Here is a 25,862-nt window from a genome sequence, read left to right as displayed (position 1 = left end):
TTAATCTAAAGAAAATCTAATTTATTCAAATTTGAGTGATACATGAGAAATTCATAAGTTACATTTAGCCTGGAAAAAACTTTGTACAACTTAAATCAGTTAAACCTTATGAAATCCCAAACTGGCATGATACATTGAAACTATTTACTGAAACGCCTCAAGGCCCGAACTATCACAAAGAAAGCCATACACAATCTACACCTGGTGGCAATAAAAAAAATTCTCTGTGATGATAACTCATTTGCCCTATATTTTAGCAGCTTCAAGCCACCTGCATACCGATACACATTATAACCATTGGCTAGGATTAGCCGGCAAGTAGATATTTGGTAGGACTCCCCCATTTGTGATTAAAATGGGAAGTTGCTATTCCCAGTCACAACATAATAAGTCAAACTTCAAGATGTCAAATAAAAAGTCAGTCTAAAACTGGGCAACAGGATTACTGGTAAATGAGCAAATATTTTGCATGAAATTTAGGTTTGGATAGCTATTGAGAGATTATGTTTGGATTTGAAGTCATAAATATTATAGTGGAGCGCTGTGAAAAAACAGACGAATCATTTAATCAGCCTCCAGAATCTATTGACAGGAATTTTGGATTTGCTTCACAAAAATATAAATAACCAAGCAAAACTATAAACACATCTAGATTTCCAAACTTGCAAGTAAGGTGATTAGTGTTTCTTGGCAAATATGAAATGACAAACATTTGTACCATTTTCAATGCTTTTTGAATTTTTAAAAAGCTGTTTTGTATTCAAACAATTCTTAAACAGTTCATATAATTAGGTGACTATTACTAACAATTTTTATTAGAAAGACATAAGGAATATGAAAAGGTCATTTTAGCACTATATGATGTGAAAAGTTTAAAAACTTTATTTTTGTGCTGATAACTAACAGAAAGGACATGAGTTAGTACATGTTTCAAATTGTTAAACCATTGGTAAACAGTAAATTTAGATTATTTTTCATTTAGTCTAAATATATGTATTTCACAACAGAAAACTGTTAGCAAAGTATATGGTCACCTTTTCCGTATATATAATTTAGCATAGTTGAATTCTACAAAGTTCATAACTAGCTTGTGAAGGTAGCAATGCTTCCTCCAGTTCATCACATGATGGAAGTTTGAAAAAGCGCACTGATATCCCATATCTGCATCAGAATTTTACTTGCACCAGGCAGACTTGTGCTATTTTCAACTACAAATCACTGGTGCCACTTGCATGGAATGCACTGTAGTACTAATGACTTGGTAACAAACACAAAATGCAGAAATCCTTTGACTGAAAATCTAACCTTGTTAATCCACCTGCTTGGACTGAAAAAAAGGTAAATTATTCCAAATTACAGAGGAGGCACACAGCAAGGCACATTTAATTCAGAATTATTCCTACAGTTTATCTTCTCAGATGACATATTGTGAAGAGAATTTGAGGTTCATGCCAGTCATGCTGGTTGTGTGCTGGGGAAAGTATAGGAGTGCAATGCAACCTTCAATTCAACCTTCTGCTTGTAATAGGTCTTCAATTTCCTTGTCCCAATTTTCATCTGTTTTTTCAGCCTCAACCACCACTTCATAATCTTGAAGTTCTTGCTGCAGTTCCTCTTCCCAATCAGTAGATGCTGTTGACAAAGTTAAGCAAGGTTTAACATTGCTTTGCTTCACTTTAAAAGATGCATTTACAGAGCCAGACAATTTATTCCAGATTCTGCTGCTTTAATACAGCTTCGGTGTAACCTTATTTTTTATTAGTAGGCGCCATCCAGACACATTTTGTCTGAGAAAGAATGTTGCAATACTACATACTTCAGTCACTGGTAGCAAATAAAAATTACATTATATCTATTATGTATGACAGGTGGAATGGACAGGTACAGCATTACGAATCGAGTGTTTTGTCTACACTAGTTCTACTGTGAATTTAACCTCAAGATTGGGTTTGTTTTACGCTGGGAAAAAAAATCAGAATATGGATTTAAAGTTTATACCGATATTGTGAGATTACATTGAGTATTCTAACCTTTGGCTATCATGCCAAGCAGATCTAAAACAGCTTAAATCGTTTTGAATCTAATGCTGAAATTTAACATTCCTGATTTAGTGCTGGTCAGAAAACTACAATTTCTACATAGCTGGAAATCTTTTGTGTTTTAAAATTATCCTTCCCTTCTCTTATTGTATCAGAACCTTCCAAAGGTTTTTAAAGCACCGTCTTAAGGGGATATTGAAATTGGCCAGGTTTTTCATTCTATCAAGTCATTCCCCATAAGGAAAGGATTGGGCTCAACTGTGACAATCTGGCAAAAGCAGTCAACATATTTCAATGGGGTGGTGGTGTTGAGGTAAGAAAATACTAGAGAAGAACAGGAGGAGAAAAAAAATATAGCTCAGCAGAGTTTTGGGGGTGCAAGATCTTCCAGTTCAGAACTTGCTATCGTCACACATCCTGCAGTTGGGAACACAGCTGGGTGACCAACTTTACTCGATGCTATTCTTCTGCTGGCTACTGGGAATGACAGATGACAATGATCTGCACCGTGGTTAGCCCTGTTGTCTCACAGTGGTCCAAGGTTCAATTCTGGCCTCTGGTCATCATCTGTGTGGAGTCTGCACTTCCTCTCTGTGACTGCATGGGTTTCCTCCTGGTGTTCCAGTTTCCTCCCACAGTTCAAAGATGTGCAGGTTAGGTTGATTGGCCATGCTAAATTGTCCCTAGTGTCAGGGGAATTGGCAGGATAAATGTGCAGGGTTACGAGAGTAGGACCTGGGTGGGATTGTGGTCTGTACACATGGATGGCCCGAATGGCGTCTTATGTACTATGGATTCTGTGATCTGGTGGTTGGATAAATTGAGCAGGGGCAAGATGCAACCCACAGCAACATGGTTGTCAGGAAGTCATCTCTTCCCCTTGACCTATCACATGTTAGTACTCCAATTAGCTTTGCCACCAAGATGATTTTAAACAATATGCTTTTCAAAGAAACGACTTGCATTTTGCATTACAGATTTCACTAGCCCAGGATTTCTCAAAGCCTTTGACAGAAAAGCTATTGTAAACTGCAGTTACTACTGTAACATTGGAAATGTGGTAGCCAACGTGCAAGCAAAAAAAGTTAATAATCGGAAATGTGTTCAAGGACTGCAAATCAATGTAACTCAAATTTGACATTGGACACAGAGAAGTTGCTCGATTAAGAATTAGCTCAAGCACCACAAAAATCATTACAGTTGGTGAGTTAGTTCAGCAAGTACTTCAATTTTCATCAAGTTGGACAACTGCCAGTTTAGTTTTATTGGTATGAAAACACACAACTCTGTTTAGTTGTGACCTTGAACAGCTGTGGGCCACACATTCCATGCATTCTATAAGCAGCAACAAGTTACGCTGAAAGTACGTTCTGTTAACACTGATTCAGAAAGGGAATAATGGTCAACTGCCTCTTTGCTCAGGAGGAGATATTCAGGCCAACCTCAATGCTGTCAGTTCTGATGAGCTAACTCAACAGATCAGGAATCAAATGTCTGGTCTACTTGACTTAGCTCCATTCTTCTCTTTGAGATTGTTGGGCTTTTTAATTCAATAAACAACATTGTGCTATATGGCCAAAAGAATTATAACTATTTTCCTATACGTGGCTACAAATTTTGGTTAAAAATAAATGCTAATTTATTGGGATACATATGTAGTATGTAGCAATGAAATGGAATCAAACCTGGCTAACAGCTGCACAACAAATTGATTTAAAAACTAAAATCACAATCTAAAAATGTAGATCTGAAAATATCAAATCAAACCTTGGGTTAAAATCTAATGAACAGCTTCAGCTCAAATGAAATGGTAGAGCAATGAAAAACAACAGACTTAAGTAAATAATTAGTAATAAAATAACTATAAAATCTAAAGTTTGAGAAATGTTCATTCATGGGATGTGGGCGTCACCATCTAAACCAGCATTTATTGCCAACCCCTTGAGAAGGTGCTGCCTTTTCGAACTGCTGGAGTCCACGTGCTGTTGTTAGGGAGGAAGTTCCGAGATTTTAACCCAGCGACACTGAAGGAACCGAGATATGTTTCCCAATCAGGATGGAAGTAAACATCCAGGTGGTGATTTTCTCTTGCTCTTATATATGGTAGTGAGTTTGGAAGGTCCTGCCTAAGGAGGCTTGGTGAGTTGCTGTAGTGCATCTTGTAGATAGATGGTACACACTGCTGCTGCTATGTGCCGGTGGTGGAGGGAGTGAACATTTATGGATGGGCTGCCAATTAAGCAGGCAGCTTTGTCCTTGGTGGTGTTGAGCTTCTCGAGTGTTGTTGGAGCTGCACCCATTCAGGCAAGTGGAAAGTATTCTATCACAGTCCTGCTCTGTGCCTTGTGGATGATGGACAGACTGAGTAAGGTGGTGAGTTACTCACTGCAGGATTCCCAGCCTCTAACTTACTCAAAGGTGAACATTATGCAGCCGTTCGCAAATATCCCCACGTCTGACCTTATGATGGAAGGAAGATCTTTATGCATAAGCTGAACTTGGTCGGGCCTAGGACACTACCCGAGGAACCCCTGCAGCGATATCTTAGAGCTGAGATGATTGACCTCCAACAACCACAACCATCTTTCTTTGTGCTCAGAGAATTTTTAACCAGCTGAGAATTTTCCCTGATTCCCAATGACTCCAGTTTTACTATATATGTTTTATTATACGAAGATGCAACCAGATATAATATATACATATATGGGCTAGAAAGCAATGTGTAGATTTCAGATAAAACTACATTCAACGTCTTCATTTTTAGAAAGAAGATTAAAGAAACAGTATGTTCGAGAATCTCAGGAAGTATTTGGCAAAGATTATTAAGATTATTATGTTATTTCCCACCTTCTTTTGCAACTTCATCTTTTTTATCCAACACCAACTGCTCAATTTCTTTCCGCAGATCTTCGTGGTTCAGACTACATGCATCGTATGCATCACTAATAAATTCTGTAGCACCCGGACTTGTGGAAATTTCCTCTTCCTCCTGATAGGATCATCAAGGCATGAAAAGATTGCTGTAGTTCTATTGGAGGCAGTAAAAACCAAAACCACTCCATAATCTGTCTAGTTACAGCCTAATTATCATGCAAAACTTTATTTAATAGAGTAATAAATCATGCTAGTCAAAACAAAAATTACCTCGCATGATTTTGCCTGTGTTTGGATAGCAAAAGGTGGTGTTTTTGACCTTGTTTCTGAAAGAAAGAGAAAACGTCATCAAATTCTGGTTACGAACAATTCACTCAACCTTAATAAACACAGATCTAAACAATTCAATTATCTACAGAGATTGATAGAGTGCAATGTAAAGGAATGTGCACGCATCCTTATTGGCTTAGGATAAGAATATGCTTGCAGGTTAAGCCCAAGATTAATGGGCATTACCATGAAAGATACTACTGTATTGCTATCTTGCAAACAGTCTACAAACCATGATTAAAACGATTCAAGTTAATCTTAATTACAGAAGTTTGGTTGTGGTTTACATTATTTGAGCTCCTTGATTAGATTCCGATATGTTTTACAGTTCCTGAAATAGATTAAATGAACCTCGTAAGACATGAAATCCAGAGGACATTTTGTTAACCCAAGTGACTGTAAATCCCTGTTCATGACATTGTCACACCAGTATATTTTTCCCATTCAGGATATTAAATAATTCAACTTATGGCTCACAACATCTTCACATTTCTCCTTCTCAGCAGGTAAGCAGAGTAAAAGCACCACAGTAATGAAAGTCAAAGGGAAATCCCTTTGAAGGATGTCTGCTGTTGATGCAATTGGCATAGTTTGCAGCCAGCTGCACACTATGCCAATTGCACACTTTTCAGTCGTTTACTGGCTGGAAAATAGAAAGATGTGTACAAAATCCAACAACTAACAAAGTGGCATTCACAAGCAGAACAAGTGAAGAAGACACTCAGTAGGATGCAAACCTTCACCATGTTGTGCTAAAGTTATTTCAATAATGCAGCTCTTCTTTGAGGTTTTTCCCCTGCCTGGTTGAAGCACTGTAGCCAAAAAAAAACTTCTAATTAGAAGTTTCCATCGCACTGAGGAGGCTTCAGGCCAATCCACAACTAACAACCTGCTGTGAATACTATGCTCACATTTTGAAGTTAGGTCAAATTGCACCACAGAATCTGAAACTGCAATACTCTAAAATAAAACAAAAAAAATCAATTCACCCAGTCTCCCAACATTAACAGATCCTTTAAAAAATGAAAAAACAAAAAAATCCTGAATCCAAATCCACAAACATCACTAAAAACTAATCCCTTGGGCCATGTTCTGCAATGAAATCCAATCATCAGTTTTCAGATATATTGCTTAGATATATAAACTAACAGGTAACAGGAATGAAAACACTACTGTGCCCATCTTCAGTAGTGGAGGTAATTAATTTTGTTGGGCTGTCTACCAACATATTCATTTACCTGTCAAATGGGCATCATCAGTATTGCTATCTTCTCTGTCCTCTTGATCCGCTGTTTGCTGCTGAGCAGCCAGGGCTGTAAGCTGTGCTGACTGTTTGATAAGTGACACTCTGTAGAAGTAGTTTCTCCAGAACACTTCTTCTTTCACACTAGAGGGGGATCATGAGATAAAAACTCAAACGTTGAAGTAATTTTATACAGATTTTGTACATATACAGTCTGTCAACAGAATATTGCAAGGGAAACAGTATGGTACAATATATAATCAAGACAAAATTCATCTGACATCACCCATCTTTCTTTCTCCAATGCCACCTGGTTTAAACCACAAGAAAAAGTGTTTTATAATATATAGATTGTGTGGAGAAATTTGTTCAACTTACCACAAATAAACAATTACATTTATCTTAGAAATACACCCAGATTTTATTTTTCATTACACCTGAATTTAAAGGTTCTAGTATTCCTACAATTTTAACAAGTTGCTCTTCACATGTTCCATAACCGGAACTATAACACTGAAGATTTGGAAAGAGGCACTTGCTCCTGTTCTGAAATAATTGGAGAAACTCCTTGGAGCAATGAGGTCAAGAAATCTTAAAACTTATTGTTTTTTCAGAATTACCTGCAGATGGATTGGAGGGAGAGAGAAAGAACTTGCGTTTTAAGCTATCTTTCATGTCCTCAAAACAAATTAAGTACTGTGGAGGTATTGTTACTTTTATACTGAAGGGAATTATGGCAGTCAGTGTGTGTAAAGAAATGTCCCATTAATGATAATCCGACAAGTAAAAAGGTCATTTATTTTTGTGATATTGGTTACAAAGTAAATTCAGCCTCAATTTTGGGGTATGATGGAGGCAAAGCTTTGATTTAACAACACCTGAAAATTGACGCATCAAATATTGCAGCATTTCTTCAATATTATACTAAAGTGTCATCTTAGATTATGCACTTGGGTCTCCAGAGTGGGTCTGAATCTATTGAGTTTGACAGTGACAGTAATATTGTTTGTGCTGTACTCATTATACTAAAGATTCCAGAGATGAGGGGTTTGTCTTACAAAGAGAGATTGGGCAGTTTAGGCCTATATGCCCTGGGGATTAGAAGGAGGGGAAATCTAATTGAGGTGTACAAGATGATAAAGGGGATTGACAAAATAGACATGGAGAAGATGTTTCCTCTTGTAGGGCAATCTAGAACAAGAGGTCGTGGTTTAGGATAAGGGGGTGGCAGATTTAAAACAGAGATGGGGAAAATTTATTTCTCCCAAAGTGTTGAGAGTCTGTGGAACTCACTACCCAGAGTTTGGTGGATGTTAGGACATTGAGTAAATTTAAGGAAGAGGTGGACAAATTTTTATTTAGTGAGGGGTTGAAGGGTTATGGTGACTGGGCAGAAAAGTGGAGTTAAGGCTGAGATGAGATCAGCTGGTATTAAGTGGCAGAGCAGGCTCGAGGGGCTAAATTGCCGACTCCTACTCCCAGTTCTTATGTTTGTTCTTATGTAAAGAGGTTGTCACATTCTTGCCTCTGGATCATTAGTGTGGGTTCAAACCCCACCTGACAGGCTTAGAGTCATAGAGATTTACAGCATAGAAACAGGTCCTTCGGCCCAACTTGTCCATGCCGTCCTTTTTCTTAAACCCCTAAGCTAATCCCAATTGCCTGCATTTGGCCCATATACCTCTATATCCATCGTACCCATGTAACTATCTAAATGCTTTTTTAAAAGACAACATTGTACTCGCCTCTACTATCATCTCTGGCAGCTTATTTTAGACACTCACCGCCCTCTGTAAAAAAAAATTGACCCTCTGGATACGTTTGTATCTCTCCTCTCTCACCTTAAACCTATGCCCTCTAGTTTTAGACTCCCCTACTTTTGGGAAAAGATATTGACTATCTAGCTGATCTGTGCTCCTCACTATTTTATAGACCTCTATAAGATCATCCGTCAGTCTCCTACGCTCCAGGGAAAAAAGGCCCAGTCTATCCAGCTTGAAAACATAATCTTGGCTGGTGCATCAGTGCAGTGCTGAGGGACTGCTGCTTTATCAGAAGTGTCTCCTGCATGACAAATTCAGTAGACTACTTCAGCAGAACCTGATTAGGGAACAGGAATGTTTAGAAAGAACATTTTTTGTTACCACATTCAGACACTACTTTGCGGAATTATAAAGCAGAAAGGAAATAGACAAAAAGATTAGAGTTTTAAAAAAAAGCTGTTATATGTTCAGATAAATTAAGATCTAGCTACTTTTACACTGTGTGCTTGAATGTCGATCAACAACAAATGAGGCATAGTCCCAGTTTTGACTACAACTGTACTGAATTTTAATTTAATTCACTACTGATACATTTGCCTGCTGCACTGATACACTCCCTTCACTACTTTCCACACTCTACCACTCATCCTGGCTGAACCACATGTCCAACCATCCTGACTGTTCCACATATATTGCACAACATTGACAACTGGTTTAATTTGTTCTCTATTGTACAGCCAGTATGCCATTTGTTAGTGTAGGAAATGTCCACTCAATTCTATGTAACAGTACGTTCCTATTCACACAGACAAAACCAAGCACCATAGATGGGAATAGCCACAAGTGTTCAAGTTCAGTAGATGCTTTACATTCAAAGGAATGATCATTTATCAAATATTATTAACAAATTAATAATATTTTATGTCGGCTTTTTTTGCAGTTCCTGTAATTTTATTGAGCACGTATTCTATTTAAGTTGATAACTTACAGCTTTGGAACAAGGTCGAATCGCATTCTGTTAAGAAGTTCGTCTTCCTGGAGCATTACAACAGCAACTGGATACATCTGATCAAAATCAAAATTAAACTGGACTCCTGCTGGTGGGTCTCGCAAAAAATTTCTCCTCTCCTGCAAACACGAGAATCTCAGGTTACCTTTTGTCAGATTTTACAAAGGACCTATGTAGAATATACATCAGGTAGGACTATTATTCACTGACACATGATTACTGGACCCAAAAAGCACTACTGTGAATCAGGTTAAATAAGGAACTAAATTGCAAGGTTGAAAACATTACCTCTTACAATACCACTTTCCAACTCCTAGATGGCACGACAGCACAAGAGTACAACTACAGCCTGGCAATTAATGGGGCAAAGAAAAGCAGCAAAAAGTGTCAATTTATGATTAATTCAGACACAATGAATGCATACTTGATCTTGTAAATAAATGTGTAAAATTGATGGGTAATTTGTCACTACAGAACATGGTGGCAGTTTTAAGTATTCAAAATACCCTGCTGCCTAACATGATTGGAATCTTAAAGAAAACCATTTTGGAATCTCCTTTCTCAGTCCGTAGACTCACTTTTGAACTTACAACCTTCTGATTCAGAGATGGCAGTGCTGCTGCTGAACCATGATTAAACCATCCCGATGGCTCCAGATAATGAACATGCCATCATTTCTGCTCTCAGATCAATGACGAATGTTTGGCCTTTGCTATGATGACTGTGCCATAATTAATCATAAAAGCAGCAACATTTGGAACAAGTTAGAAGCTGCAACACTAGATCTCACCATTGCAGCAAAATTGGGGCCATTCAAATAACATTTCTGGCTAGGTTTTGTCATTCTCACGTTATACATTTGGTGCCCAGATTTAGTTTAAAGGTATATTACAGCCTTTAGTTTCAGTCAGTGATATTGTCGAACATTTACACAATTTCATCAAATTATCTTGAAATATTAAAGAAAAGCACACATACTGCTGATAAGGCTAAGATTTGCTGCTGAATTGCTTCTTCCTCACTGTACCCAACCCAAGGAGGTACTGCAGCATCTGGAAGAAAATACAGTTGATTATAAAGAAATCCTGATAAATTACAAAAATTAGTTTACAATGTTACTGACACCACCATCACCATTCTTGAGTATGTTATGCTCCATCGGCAGGACAGACGCACCAGAGGTGGTGGCAAGTTAACCTGACAGTCATCAATGTCGACTCTAGACTCCATTAATTCTCATAGCATCAGGTCAAACATGAGCAAGTAAATCTCCTGCTGATTATTACATTCCACCCTCCAGCAGATGAATCAGTACTCCACCACCTGCATGAAGCATTGAAGGTGGCCAGGGTTCAGAATGTACTCTGGCTGGGAGACTTCAATGCCCATCACCAAGAGTGGCTTTGGTAACACAGCACGATTAGCTGAGTTGGTCAAGCCCTAAAGGACATAGCTGGTAGGCAGGGACAGCAGCAGGTGGTGAGGGAATCAACAAAAGGAGAAAAACATACCCGACCTTATCTTCATCAATATCCCTCCCACAGATACACCTATCCATGACAGTATCAGTAGGAATGACCACCACACACAATCCTTGTGGATATTAAGACCCGTCTTCATACTGAAGATAGCCTCCATCATGTTGTGTGGCACTACCAACGTGCTATCTGGGATAGATTTCAAATAGATCTAGAAACTTGGCAACCATGAGGCGCTGTGAACCATCAGCAACAACAAATTTATACTCAACTGCATATCCCTCACTCAATCATTACCACCAAGCCAGGGGATCAGCCCTGTTCAATGAAGTGTGCAGGAGCGCATGCCAGGACAGCACCAGTCATCACCTAAAAATGAGGCGTCAACCTGGTGAAAATACAACACGGGGTTACTTGCATGGAGAACAGCATAAGCAGCAAGCAACAGGTAGAGCGAAGTGATTCCACAACCAATGGATCAGATCTAGGCTCTGCAGTCTGCCACATCCAGTCACGAATGGTGATGAACAATTAAACAACTCGCTGGAGGAAGAGGATCCACAAATATCCCTATCCTCAATGATGGGGGAGCTTAGCAGATCAGTGCAAAAGGTAAGGCTGAAGCATTTGTAACAATCTTTAGCCAGACGTGATGAGTGGATGATCTATCTCAGCCTCCTCCTGAAGATTTGTGCTCCAGAACCAGTTGTACTCATAGTCAAGCTGTTCCAGTACACCTACAACACTGGATCTACTCAGCAATGTGGACAATTGCCCAGGTATGTCACATACACAAAAAGCAGAGAAGCTCACCAACACTTTCTCACAGGCAACAAGGAACGGGTAATAAATGCTGGTCCAGACAGCGAAGCCCACATCCCATAAATGAATAAAAAAGAATATCATCCCACTCCTAAGTTTATGCAGTATATCTCAATAGAAATCTCATTTTGCAAGGTGCGAGAAACTCAGACTGAATTTAGAGTACAACTTTAGTGTTAGTAAACAGGAACTCCAGAGTGGTGTTACCAAACTGCAGGACAAATCATCCCCTGATTACCATCAAGGCTATCATGTATGATCATTTCTCTTCCCCTCCCAGCGTGCAGCTAATACTGGATATCTATCTCTGAATGCTACACCTTGCATAAAGCCTTGCTGTGTCTTCTCAAAATGGTAAAAAAAAATGAAATACATAATGCATAAAATAAACAATTAAAACACACTGTTTTTTGCAGAATAATGACAGAAGTGTGGAATCTGATCTCTAAAGCAATACAGAAATGTGATACTATGTGATAGAATATGCTAGATATATTCAGTCACCATGTGGTTCTGATTTACAATGTGTCAAATGGCAAACATAAAAAGTTTATTTATTATTCACAAGTAAGGCTTATATTAGCACTGCAATGAAGTTACTGTGAAATTCCCCGAGTTGCCACTTTCCAGCGCCTGTTCGGGTCATTACACCTAACCAGCACGTCTTTCAGACCGTGGGAGGAATCCGGAGGAAATCCACGCAGACACAGAGAGAAAGTGCATACTCCACACAGACATGACCCAAGCCAGGAATCAAACCCGGGTCCCTGGCAGCAGTGCTAACCACTGTGCCACCGTGCTGTCCTATTATAAAACAGCACATCCTCAAACTTACTGTAAGCAGGGTAATTTGACAGTATATATTAAAATTTACTTCTCTTTTCACAGTTCAATTGTGTTTTCAATGCCAAACTTTTGCATAGATTTTTCAACCTGGTAGAAAATAACATTTAATTTCAGCTCTGACAAAGGATTACCCAAACGCAAAACATTAGCTCCATTCTCTCTCCACAGATGCTGTCAAACCTGCTGAGATTTTCCAGCTTTTTTTGTTTCAGATTCAAGCATCCGCAATAATTTACTTTTAATGTTTTCATTCCTCAAATATTATAGGAATCCCTGTTCATGTGAATAATAAATGCAATGCAGCCGTAAATATAGTAAGAATTAAGAAAATGACAAAGAACGAGGCATATAAAAATATCACTGAAGTGAAGAAGGGTGGCATGGTGGCACAATGGTTAACACTGCTGCCTTTCTGCACCAAGGACCCAGATTTGATTCCTGGCTTGTGGGGGTTTCCACTGGGTGCTCTGGTTTCCTCCCACAGTCTGAAAGATGTGCTGGTTAGGTGCACTGGACATGCTAAATTCTCCCACAGTGGATCCGCACAGGCACCTGAAAGTGGCCACTACGGGATTTTCACGGTAACTTCCTTCCAATATTAATGTAAGCCTATTTGTGATACCAATAAATAAACTTTAAACTTTGAAAGAAAAGCAATGGATAATGAAAGTAAATGTTATTTTAATGACTGCTGATTTTTCACATGCAAATGATTTTGATCAAATTCCAATGGAATTTCCCTCATATCCCTAAGGAATATGGAATTTGGAAAGGCCCTTGAGATGAAAATTAGTTAATGCTTATCTATTCTGAACATATACATGTCGACAGAATATTCCACAGACAGACAGTACCTGTTTTCTTTGTCAACTTTTCTTGTACAAATTTGTCTTGTTCTTTTTTGAAATCTCCAATGATGGTCTAAAATGTAGAAAAATAATTTGTTTACAGCCACATGACTTGGAGACAAACTTATGACTTGAGCTTACGTAACAATAGCAGACTCAAATTCATTCCCTGGCACAAGGGATGTACACTTTCACTTGTGTATACAACAATAGTTGATCTGCTGCACAAATGCCTGTTGTTAGCAAACTAAAAATAAATCAATAACTTTTGAAAAAAATGTGCTGAATAGTTGTTTTTTAGTTTACCTTGAGAAGATACCTTTTTCATCAAATCAGAAACCAAAGGCTGCTGGCAAAGCAAGGATTCATAGTTCCTTCATCATAAACTCATATTGAAGTTTGAGCTATAAATCACACTGAATACAGATTCAGCAAAAGCCATGAAACCAGAGTCCAATATAAGTTATTTTGCGTAGCTCTAGGTTTATTTGAATGTATTGTCTAGTTTTAAACCATGTAGCTTTGATAAAAATAGCTAGATGTTCAAATAGGTCTAGTGTGCTTAATATACAGAAAATATTACTGGATAGTTACTTCTAGAAATCGGCCAAACCAGTGGTTGTGGACACACAAGCATAAATTAAGTTTCATCAATTTTTAACACCGATTTAAAAATTATTGTATCTTGGACGTTGCTTCGGGAGTTGCCTATTGCTTCATGTCGTTAGTGTGCTTAAACTGGACCATCTCGAGGGCAACATGACAGCTCAGAGACTATCTCTGTTGCTGTGCGGACACATGGATTTGGGCCTGTGTCTGTGGGAGTTTGCACGTTCTCCCCGTGATTGCGTGGGTTTCCTCCGGGTGCTCCGGTTTCCTCCCACATCCCCAAAGATGTGCTTTTAGGCTGATTGATTGGGTACTAAATTGTCCCTAAATTGGACCTCCCTGATCCTCGCACATTAGGCATAGACTAAAATCATGAATAGGTCACTGAGACAGTGGGACGGCGGCGTGGGCTCGTTGGGCCGAAGGGCCTGTTTCCCGTGCTGTGTTGTTCTTTGTTCAAAGCCTTCCCACTCCTGCAAAACTGGCCAGGTCTCCGGATTAAAATAACAAAATGGAAAGTTTCTCCTGTTGAAATCAGTAAATAGTTTAGCATAATGTTTAAAAAAGTAATTTAAAATTTGGCTGCTTTACAGGTGAAATCATCAATACTTTGTAAATACACTTTTTTGCTGCAAAAACTCCAATTTCAGCAGCATTGATAAAACTGCATCAGGTTTGCAGTATTAAATATTATGTGTAAAAGGAAATAAACAATTAGCTTTTATTACCCCACCTGATTACATTGCTTCATGGAACATTTTCCTTGTGATTATGCAAATCTTCTTTAGCAAAAATCTGAATTGTAATTTAACTAGCACAGTTTATAACCAATTGCCTACAAAGCAAAAACTCTATCCATGACACAGTGTTAGCACTGTTACCTCCCATTGCCAGGGACCCAGGTTCAATTCCTGCCTCCACACCCCAAAGACGTGCAGGTTGGATTAACTGGGCATATTAAAATTGCCACTTAGTGTCTGAAGATGTGTAGTTAGGGGGATTAGTAGGATAAATATGTGGTGTTACAAGGATAGGGTCAGGGAAGATGATCTGTTGGGAAGTCGGTATAGACTCGATGGGTCAAATGGTCTGCTTCTGCACTGTAGGAATTCTATGATATCATCATAAATTACTGGACACGCGCACCTTAATTCTTACATATTTCTCCTTCATTTCCTCAACACCATCCGCCTTGGATGTAATATATCAACATTGTTTTAGTGCATAACATTTAATACATTTGTAATCCTATGTATTTCTTTGGAAACGTACATACCTTGTCAATCACACCATCAATGTTTCCTTCTTCTACAGATTTCTTAATAGTCTGTGCAGTCTCAACCATGGATTCAGATATCTTTTTGGTAGCAGCAGTGGCAAAACTGAACAGAAAATCTGTGCAAGAAAAGAAAATGTCAGATACTGTAATGCAACTCCCTAGGTATATAACAAGTACCTAAACTAAGTTAGCAGTAATTAAAAGGGTGTGCAACATTATCTTGCTTTCTTGTCTTTGGTTTGAGACCTTCAACAAAACTTTCCAAACACATTAGTTGCTGAAGTCAGGTCTTTTTCGTATCCCTGTGGAATCTATATTTTGTAACTTGTATGCTGAGTACAAAATATGTCACTTAAGAGATTATACAGAGCAACGCATTGTTAAATGTTCTTAATGTTATTCCAGCTGTGAAGTTCTTAATCAAACAAAGATGTATCCTTTAACTAAACAGATTGATATTGATCAAATCTGGGTGTCACCATAAGATGTTGCACCTTAACTGTAGTTATCAGCTCTTTTATCCCCAGGCTGTAAACACCCTGCAATTTCTGACTCAGCACATCTGCCCATTAAACCCATTGTGCTGAACAAAAGTTACAAAGCAACAACAAATGGACTAATAGAAACCAGTGGACCAGTAAAGCCTTCCTTTTTTTTATTCATTTGTGGGACATGGGTGTCACTGGCTAGTTGCCCTCAAGGTGGTGGTGGTGAGCTGCCTTCTTGAAACACTGCAGTCCATGTGCTGTGGGTTGACCCACAATGTCGTTAGGGAGGGAGTTCCAGATTTTGACCCAGCGACTGCAAAGCAGTGGTGATATATTTTCAAGTCAGGGTAGAAGATAATCTACTTACCATCTGACTTCACTGCTCTCACAATTGTGTTCTTGTCACTGGGGTAATTAAATTGCTGCTGTTATTATTAACAAGTATTGTTTCCCTTGCAATTTAAGAAGTTGAGTGATTTGATTCAAGTTTACAAGATAGTAATGGGAACAGATTGGGTAGATAGAGAAAAACTATATGTTGTTTAGGGCATTCAAGGCTTGGGGGTCTAGAAATTGGAGCTAGACCTTTCAGGGATGAAACATACAGAATATAAATAGGAGCAGGAATAGACCACAAGGGCACCTCTGGCCAAAGGGCTGTAGACGTTCAGAGCTCAAACACAAACATCATTTGATGCTCAATCAATTGGTAATTTAAAATCTCAGATGGATAGATTTTTGTTAGCTGAAGGTATTAAGGGATCTCGGGAAAAGGCAGTTATCTGGAGTTAGGCTGCATATTAGCCATGACCTCACTGAATGGAAAGAGAGGCTTGAGGGGCCAAATGATCTATGTCTATTCCGAAAGGTCCATTCACGAGTTTAGATGATCTGCTAAGTATTGCTTTCTAATTCAAAATCTAACTGTCTTCACCTTCATTTTAAAACCAACTTATTTATACCGTGAGGATTTAACAAAAATTGACAAACACATGCACTAAAATTTACACAACCATAACATCACTGCTCTGTTTGAAATTAACAAATGGTATGTAAATGTTGCAATTCCTTTTCTACCTTGGTGACAGTATCCCTGAACAGTAGGAAAACTGAGATCTTAGACAAGATTTTACAACCCACTTGACCTCATATTGAATCATGGTCTTACATATCCTCCCAACTCTCCTTTTACTGCCTAATTCAATGAAACTGCCCCTACACCTTGTCCACCACTCTTGAACCTTCTACTTACTCTGTTGTCAAATTCTGTCCTACCTCCAGATGTTTCCATTTTCTTCAGTTTAACATTGTGAAGACCCAACCATAGACTTGTACTAGTTTTATGGATTCCATCCATCTATCTGATCATCGTCTAGAATTGAAACAGTTTGCAACCTTGGTTTGCAGAACGTATGTCCTTTCCCTAATAAAGATGGTCAACTTTCACCTTTGTAATGTTGCCAACCTCTGCCAATACACCAGTCCATCTGCTGCTGAAATGGTCATCCTTGTTGTTATCATCTCCAAATTCAACTCTTCCAAGCCCTGCTGCCCCCTCTCCGATCCTGCTCACCAGTTGCCTCTATTCTTACTGACCAAAATTGACTCCCAGACCCAATGCCTCAAATTCAGTTTAATTTGCAAACACCACACAAGCCAAATTACGGTGAAACAAAAAAAAGTAATCTGCAAATGTACAGCATCTTTAACTGCAGAAAACACCACAAGGTGTTTCACAGGAACACTGCCAAACAACATTTGATACCAAGCCAGATAAAAAGATATTGGGACTCCTGACCAAAAGCTTGGTCAAAGAGCAAGGTTTAAGCAGTGTCTTAAAGGAGGACACAATAACCTAACCTGTTGAAGGCATAGTCGTCAATGGTGGAATGACAAAAATCATGGACATGTAAGACACTGAAATTGGAACAACTGCAGAGACCTCAGAGGCTTTAGGCTCAGGTTCCAGAAGTGGGAGAGGTTGCTGAGACACAATACAGAGATTTGAAAACATGGAATTTTAAAATTAAGAAACTGGCAGACCAAATATCAAACTAAAAACCCAACAGAGACATTTATACCCAGGCTATAAATGTGGCTACGTGATATCAATCACTTCTGTCACTTTGTGTGGAAATGTAGTCCATTACAAAATAATTATTGATTCTAAATCTTTTAGTTTGGAAATATAGTGCAGACAACTACGTAACAAGTACTATCTTATGAAGTTGGACAAGAAATATTCTCCATGTTCCTTAATGAACGAGGATTACAATTTGGGTTTGTCTCCAAAACTAATTGTGCTCACCACAACAGAGAACTTATATAAGCAGGCCATGCCTCCTCATCTAGCTTTCTTAATGTGGTTACTGCTGTATAGGCAAACGTGGAAGTCTTTTTCCACAAAACAAGGTTCTGAAAATAGCAATAAGGAGAAATATTGACCACAAACTGCTGCTCTTCAGTATTAATGGAGAATCTTTGGCCAGGACACCAGGCATGCTTGGGTCCTTTTTACTACTTGGTAAATGACACTCAGATTATCTCAGCGCTAGCAGTCTAACTAACAATTGTTAGTTTTAGGCAAGTTTTTAAGCAATTGTATGTCTCAGGTAACTAATTTGTCAACTGTTGATTTAATGCCTGATAAATCATCACATTCTTGGAAGAAATCATCAGTGGCTATCTAATGTAGCATTTTTTGTATAAGACAGAAATCTTCGTTTGAACCTAAAGAAACTGTCTGATCAAATGAAAATTTAGTGGGATTGTCAAGGTTTTATAGACATGAGAATCACAGAATTATCTGGCCCATAATGTCTGTATCAGATCTCCAATTGAGCATTGTGACTTAGTGCCTTTTCCCTTTACCCCTATTCAAGTAATCATCCAATGCCTCATAAATTGAACCTACCTCCACCCCACTTCCAAGCAATACAATCCAGATCCAAACTACTTGCTGTCTGAAAACGTTTTTCCTCACATCACGTTTGTTTCTTTTGCAAATTTGTACTCTCTCATTCTTGAGCCTTTAACGAGGGGGAATAGTTTCTTTCTATCTGCTCTGTTCATCTGTCTCATCAGAAGGGGCAAGGGTCCCACCATTACAAACTTTCCTCCAGTCCAATATTTATTCATTAATACTCTCTGCTTCTATTATTCGGCCAGTTTTGTTACTGTCCCTTTTATTCCATGAGCTAAAATTCTCAAATCTGTTACATGGCACTATAGCGAATACCTTCTAAAAAGGTCTAAGTACACTACATTAATCCTTTGTTACCTCAATAAACTCCAGCAAGTTATTAAATAAGATTTCCCCTTTAGAAATCCATGTTCATACTTCCTAATCAACCCACATTTTTTCACATGGCCACTAATTCTATAATTGTTTCTAGAAGATTGTCCACGACTAATGTTAAATAGACCGGTTGTTGGGCTGGTTCTGAACAAGAGCGTAACATTTTCAACTTCCAGTCTTCTGCCACCCCCCTGAATCCAGAGAAGGCTGGAAGATTATAGAAACATAGAAGATAGAACATAAGAACATAAGAAATAGGAGCAGGAGTAGGCCATCTAGCCCTTCGAGCCTGCCCCGCCATTCAGTAAGATCATGGCTGATCTGTCGCTGCTCAGTTCCACTTTCCCGCCCTCTCCCCATAACCCTTAATCCCCTCTCTTATCAAAAACCCATCAACCCGCATCTTAAAAATATTTAGCGAGGCAGCCTCCACCACTTCAACGGGCAGAGAATTCCAGAGATTCACCACCCTTTGAGTGAAGAAGTTCCTCCTCAACTCCGTTCTAAACCGCCCCCCTTTTATCTTTAGGCTGTGCCCCCTAGTCCTACTGTCTTTTTTGAGCGTGAAGAGCCTTTCCACCTCTATCCTATCCATCCCATTCATCATCTTATACGTCTCAATGAGATCTCCCCTCATTCTTCTAAACTCTAATGAGTACAAGCCCAGTTTATTCAGCCTTTCCTCATAGCTCAACCCCCTCAACTCCGGTATCAGCCTAGTAAACCTCCTCTGCACTCCCTCCAAGGCCAAAATATCTTTGCGCAGGTGCAGCGCCCAAAACTGCACACAGTACTCCAGCTGCGGCCTCACCAATGCCCTATAGGAGGCGGCTTTTTGGCCTTTCAAGCCTGCTCCACTATTCATTACAATCATGACTGATCGTCCAACTCAATAGTCCAATCTTGCTTTCTCCCCATAGCTGTTGATCCATTTGCCCCAAATGCTACACCTAACCGCCTCTTGAATATATTCAATGTTTTGACGTTAACTATTTCCTGTGGTGATGAATTCCACTCACCACTCTTTGGGTGAAGAAATGTCTCCTCACCTCCATCCTAAATGGTCTACCCCAAATCCTCGGACTGTGGCCAACACTTCTGCAATTTCCATTTTTGCTGCCTTCAATATGCTTTTATGTATTTCATCCGGTCCCAGTGCCTTGTCAACTTTAATATCAACAATCTATTCAACACTTCCTCCTTATCAATTTTGAACCCTCCTAGGGTTCTCATCTTTGCCAATACACCAGTATCGTATTTATATGCCTACAGGAGGCTTTGGGATTCCCCTTTAAGTTGGCTGACAGTCGTTTCTCACAATCTGTTTCTCTAGTGTGCTTTTTCATCTCTCATCTGAAACCTCTGTACTCCCCTTGGTTCTCAGCTATGTTTTCTACCCGACATCTGTCATAAGCACAGTTTTTCTTCCTTATCTTAATTTCCACGTCTTTTTTCAATCAGGAACCTCTAGATTTGTTTATTCTATCTTTCCCCTTTATACCTTGACCATGTCTAGACCATTTCTGTGTTGAAGGTATTCCAATGTTCAGCTAGCCTTTCCCGACAATCTTTTGTTCTCATCTAACCAGCTCAGCTTTGTTCTTGCCCTATTGAAGTTGGCTCATGCTAGTTAATTATTTTTACTTTAGACTGCTATTATCCTTTTCTATCATCATTTTAAACTTTACGATACAATGATCATTGTCTCCTAAAGAAGAGAAACCCCTTCTTTTAATTTAAAACGGATTGTCTTCTGATAAAGTTATGTAATAATGGAATAACAGGACACAAAGTCCAATAGGGAAAGCATTGGACAAAAAATGTAAATTCTTATAAACATATATAATATTTGAATTTAAAATTTGAAGAATGGTAGATTTAAGTCCCATGAGTGAATACTTGACTTTAGCAGTACAAAGTTAAAGTAATCAATCCTGGGAACAGATGGATTGCTTGTTCTCTGTTCTATGGCTCAAGGTTCACCAGGAAAAAAAAACAATGTTACAATATGCCATATAACTATAAGCTGCTCTGAAAACAGACCAGCAACTAATTTGATACATGACTTGGGTCTCTAGCTGTCAGGTTTAACTAATACAAAAGTCTACTAACACAGCAACATTTTCAAGTTGTTGCTCTTGTTTAATATACAACAAATATATCAGCAATTGACAGAATTTTTTCACCATGACCTCCATAATTGCCACGGGGGCAAGCAGGAGATTTGCATACACCGATCAGCCTATCTTCTAAAAACGTGGAATGCAGTGAAGCCAAAAGGGGCTAAAAATAAATAAAACCAGAAAGCTAAACCATTTGGTGCCAGTTACATTAGTACGACAGTCAAAGACTTTCAAGCTACATATCACCATTGTAAAGTAGTTCAACACCTAATTCTATACAATCTGTTGGACTGCCTTGCCACCGATTCCATCTTCACCCACTCATCAAGTTCAGCTAGACCATGCAAAACCTGTTCGATGAAGTTAAGTTTGAAGCCTCACATTCTGGGTGTTGCTAATAGTGCTTACTTACAATTCTGCTTGAACTCTTATTCACATGTTAGTAACCTACAAATCAGATTCCTCCATCCTATATGTGAAAGTTCCACATCAATTTTGACTCCTGACCAAAGCTCATAAGAGGCAAGTCCAGTGAACTGTTTGATACATTCTTAATGTTTGAAGCAAAGGGATTAAGTCCAATGTTTAAATAGAGTCCCCAGTCATTATCATTGCTGGACTCCCTCAATTAATTTTATGACTGATCATTTTCGCCCTTTTTCCAGATTATTCTATCTATAGCCATATTGTTGTGTAAATAGCTGAGACCCATTAACTTCTCTTACTTTAGATATCCTGCAACTGGTAAAAATTTCTATGCATTCAGTAATTAAAGGCAGCCTTTAAAATATTAGCATTAAATTGGGAATATCCAGTGCAGCAAAGTTTCACAGACACCTTTGATCTATTCTTTCACGTAAAGAAAATCTAAATGCACAAATTCACACTGTACTCCCCTTTAATATTGAATTATAGGCTTTTGGTTTTGGTGGGGCAAGTAACTAATCTCCAGCATTAGTAACTGTTCATTTGCTTGGGGCAACAGAATTCACATACTTCAAATGGATGCCGAACTGAACTGGTCATTGATGCTCAGGGCCAGCTTTGTGCACAAACAAATACAACAAAGGCTATCAAGCTACGTGGATAGTTTCCACCTGTAACCTGGGCCAGATGGTATACGTACTAGGAGGTAGACTGGAGAAGAAATCAGTGAGGTACTGGTTGAGAAATTGTGGAAGATTAATTGGTTACTTGAAAAGTCTGAAGGATTGCAAGCAAATAAAAATTGGATCCATACTTTTACAAAAGGGAAGTCAGAGACAGGTACTAGAGATCCATTACCCTCACATTAATACTGGGTAAAATAATGAAATTGCACCAAGTTGGCTGGATTAACACCTTTATAGTAAAAGCTTACGAGTAACATTCACCATGAAGTTTGGAGGAACTGATTCTACTCAAAAAACCTCCCACTTAAGAGGTTATAAGCACAAAAGGGAAGAAATCCTTATGATTCGGTTTACTTGAACTTCCAGAAAGCATCTGACAAAATTTTACACAAAAGACTAAATTAAAATCAACAGAATCCAATATACAATACAGCGCTGGAGAAAACTTGGATTAAAAAAATTAAATGCATGGAGATCCTGAGTGGAATATTGCAGTGGTCTTGGCTATTGGGTGAGAATTGGATTTTATTTTCATCTACATCAAATAACCTGGATTTAGAAACCAGCTGCAAGCTTGTAATTAAAGATTACACAAATAAGTCGTAAAGTGGAGTTGGAGAATAAATTTAACATTTACTGCAGAGATTGTGTTAACTGAGCAAATACATTTAACTTGATAGCGAAAATATCAAATTTTGTATATTGGATGAAAGAACGAGAAACAAGCATACAATGAAGAAAACAGGATGAGCAAAGTTGGGCTGTTGGCATGTACCTGGGACTTCGAAGCCTGCAATAAGTAATGAAAATGGAAAATTGAATATTGCAATGTGTGGCCAGGACACCATTGTTCAAAGGACCTTGGAAATGGTGCACAGAATAGCATCAATAATCTCATCTAACAGGAAAGACAAAGTAACTGTAAGATCCAAAAACTAGTGAGAGAGTTAAGGGTGGTTTCTGTGATACTTGATATATTTGAATCATTGAAACTTATAGTGGAGGGGTGGGCTTCTGCTGGTTCTTTAAAAGAGCTGTTGCCTTGTGTCCAGAATCTCGCAAAGCTCCTCAGCTACCTGTCCGGTTTCTTTTCAAAATTTATTGAATCAAACTCCATCACCTATTCAGGAAAGTACTACTGACCATAAAAACTCTGAAAATATTTATTACCTGCACCCGCCCACCCCTCCAAGACCTTTTCCAATTTGTACCCATTACTTTGAATTATTGGCCAATTTATCAGAGCAATTTTGTTTTACTCTATCACCTCTTTCAAAACCAATCATCTTGTAAATCTCTATTAGATTGCATCTTCCGCTGTCCCAAGGAAAATAGTTCTAACTTTTTTAACCTCTCCTTCTAACTGCCATTCCCCATCATTACTGATATCCTACAAACCTGCACTGTAACTGTTCAAACATATTTGCATCTTTCCTAAAGTGTGGCGCTGAGAGTTGTCCACAATTTTCCAGCTGAGGCCTACCCCCATTTATAAACCCATATGTCTCTAACTTGAGCAATCCTGCCACTATTGTGCATATGGACATCAAGACCCCTTGCTCATTGACACTTTTCAAAATTGTCATTGATAATAAACTGTCCAATATTTGTCTTTCCAACATGCATAACTTTAAACTTCTTTGCCCTGAATTCCATCATCCGTGTTTCTGGCCATTTCACCATTCTGAAACCTACAGCTGTCCTCATCACGACATATTACTTCATCAAGTTTTCTATCATCTGCAAAGTTAGTAACGCCACTCCCAAAGCTCAAGTCTACATCATTTACAAAACTTGTCAGTTATTTTCATAATTGTCATTTGCCCTTTAAATTTATGGATTTCGATCTTCCCACTAAGCCTCATCTGTGACACTTTGTTGACTACCAACAAAAATCCACGTGTAAACCAACAACTGCGCTACCTTGATCATCCTTTTACCTCAAAATTCACTCATACTTTTTTTTTAGCAAATATGCAATACTACTGCTAGATTAACCCATGCCTTTCAAAAGAAACTTTATTTTGTCGGCAATAATGTTTTCCAATAATTTCCCCACTACCATTATTTGGCTGACTTGCAGTTTCCTGGTTGTAGGCTTCTCCACATACTGTGTCAAGAAACCCTCCTGAACACACCTAACAAGTGAACCAAATGGCTTATCAACTGTTAGTAATATTTAGATAAAGACAACATACTTTGAGGGTGATCTTCTTTACATTAACTCAAGTTGTGTCAAATCATATAACACATTTCCAGTCAATGAAAAAAGTCCCATTGAAATTAATTTAATAGGTGATATTTGCAAGTGTCTACCAAGTAATGGAATGTGCTCAGACATATTAGAGCTCATAGTTGGGATTTTCTTGCAGTCGTATCCTGGAGTTCAAACTCTGAAGCCTCCATTGCAATCCTGGAGGACTGCACATACATTGTGTTTGTCAACTTTCCTTATACAATAATGCCATTGACAATCAGCCATGGCTCTGCTGGGAGATTCTTGACTGAGTCACAAGGCTGTGGGTTGAAGTCCCAATCCAAAATCCAAGTTGGCACTCAACTACAGTGCTGAAGACAATACTGCACTGGTCAGAGGTGGCACTTTCAGATGAGACCATGAACCAACAACCACCTTTGGGTGGATATAATTGCAAGATTCCATGGCGTTATCTTAAAGAACAGCAAGGAGGTTATCCTTGGGGTCCTGGATAATATTTATCCCTCAATCAACATCATACAAAAAAAAATCCACTGATTATCATGCTGTGGTTTGAGAGAGTTTCCTGTGTGCATTAGCTGCTTTCTTTCCAACATTATTTGTTTCTAACATTCAAAATGTACTCAGTTAGTTGTAAAGCACTGAGACGCCCAGTGGTGCTGAAAAGCACTGGTAGGCCAGTCACTCACACGATCAGATCATCATCAATAGGCTGCCTAAGGAGTAGTTAGCACCTCAGCTTAGCATCACATCCGAACGAAAGAAACTCAATGTTGCACTGTTGTTGTGTCAAAATCCTAGCACTCCTGACCTACGAGTACTTTGGGGGTGTACCTACATCAGATGGAGCCCAGAGGTTTAAAAGGGATCACCACCACCAGGGGTGCTTGTTGGCGATGCTCACAACTCATTTTTTTTAAACAGCCCTCAGTATTGTCCTACATTGGAGTACCACCTTAGCTGGTGCTCAAGCCTCTGGATCAAGGCTCAGTCAGTTGCAACTGTTGGCTTGAGAGACGAGAGAACTCTCAAGGCTGGCAACATCTGCACTACACTATGATGGGACATTGCCCACACAGGTGCTTGCTTCCCCCGGATCTACATACATTTGTTTCGCCTTTCTGCATGTTTGGCTTCCAGCATCCAGAGATCAGAGACCTGCATCAGGGGGGTGGGATAGCGCAACGGCGGACACGGTCAGCACCTTCCCCGGGAGGAGGAGGTGGCAGCGGCCGTTCCTGCTCGGGACTCACCGCCCAGACCCTTGGCCTGACTCAGCATCTCGGGAGCCTCATCGCCGCCGACTGCTTCTCCTTCTCCTCCCGCCTTCTCCGTCGTCGTCGTTTCCTGCTGGCCGGCGCCATGACCCGCACTCTCCCGGACCGGCTGCTCCTGGGCCCCTTCCAGGCCCAACCAGCTGCCCACCGCTCGGAACATCTCCGTCTCCCGGTGACGTCGCACACACGGAAGCGCCTGGATCGCT

At 39.2% G+C, this 25,862-nt stretch overlaps 1 protein-coding gene across 1 annotated transcript; it reads right to left on the bottom strand.

The window, feature by feature from the left end:
- On the bottom strand, positions 1 to 25,862 carry syap1 (synapse associated protein 1). The gene is made up of 9 exons (XM_080204029.1): positions 25,633 to 25,862; positions 15,138 to 15,256; positions 13,259 to 13,325; positions 10,237 to 10,310; positions 9,238 to 9,377; positions 6,482 to 6,630; positions 5,184 to 5,239; positions 4,887 to 5,028; positions 1 to 1,632 (listed from the first exon to the last, which is right to left on the bottom strand). Exons 1-9 carry the CDS (start codon positions 25,814 to 25,816, stop codon positions 1,508 to 1,510), a joined length of 1,056 nt encoding a protein of 351 aa, XP_080060155.1. The 5' UTR covers positions 25,817 to 25,862; the 3' UTR covers positions 1 to 1,507.

Source organism: Carcharhinus amblyrhynchos, chromosome 15 (genome assembly GCF_965287045.1).
Source record: "Carcharhinus amblyrhynchos chromosome 15, sCarAmb.v2.hapA, whole genome shotgun sequence".
Taxonomy (NCBI): domain Eukaryota; kingdom Metazoa; phylum Chordata; class Chondrichthyes; order Carcharhiniformes; family Carcharhinidae; genus Carcharhinus; species Carcharhinus amblyrhynchos.
The sequence above is the reverse complement of the archived record's forward strand: the minus strand, read 5'-3'. Positions and strand labels throughout refer to the sequence as shown.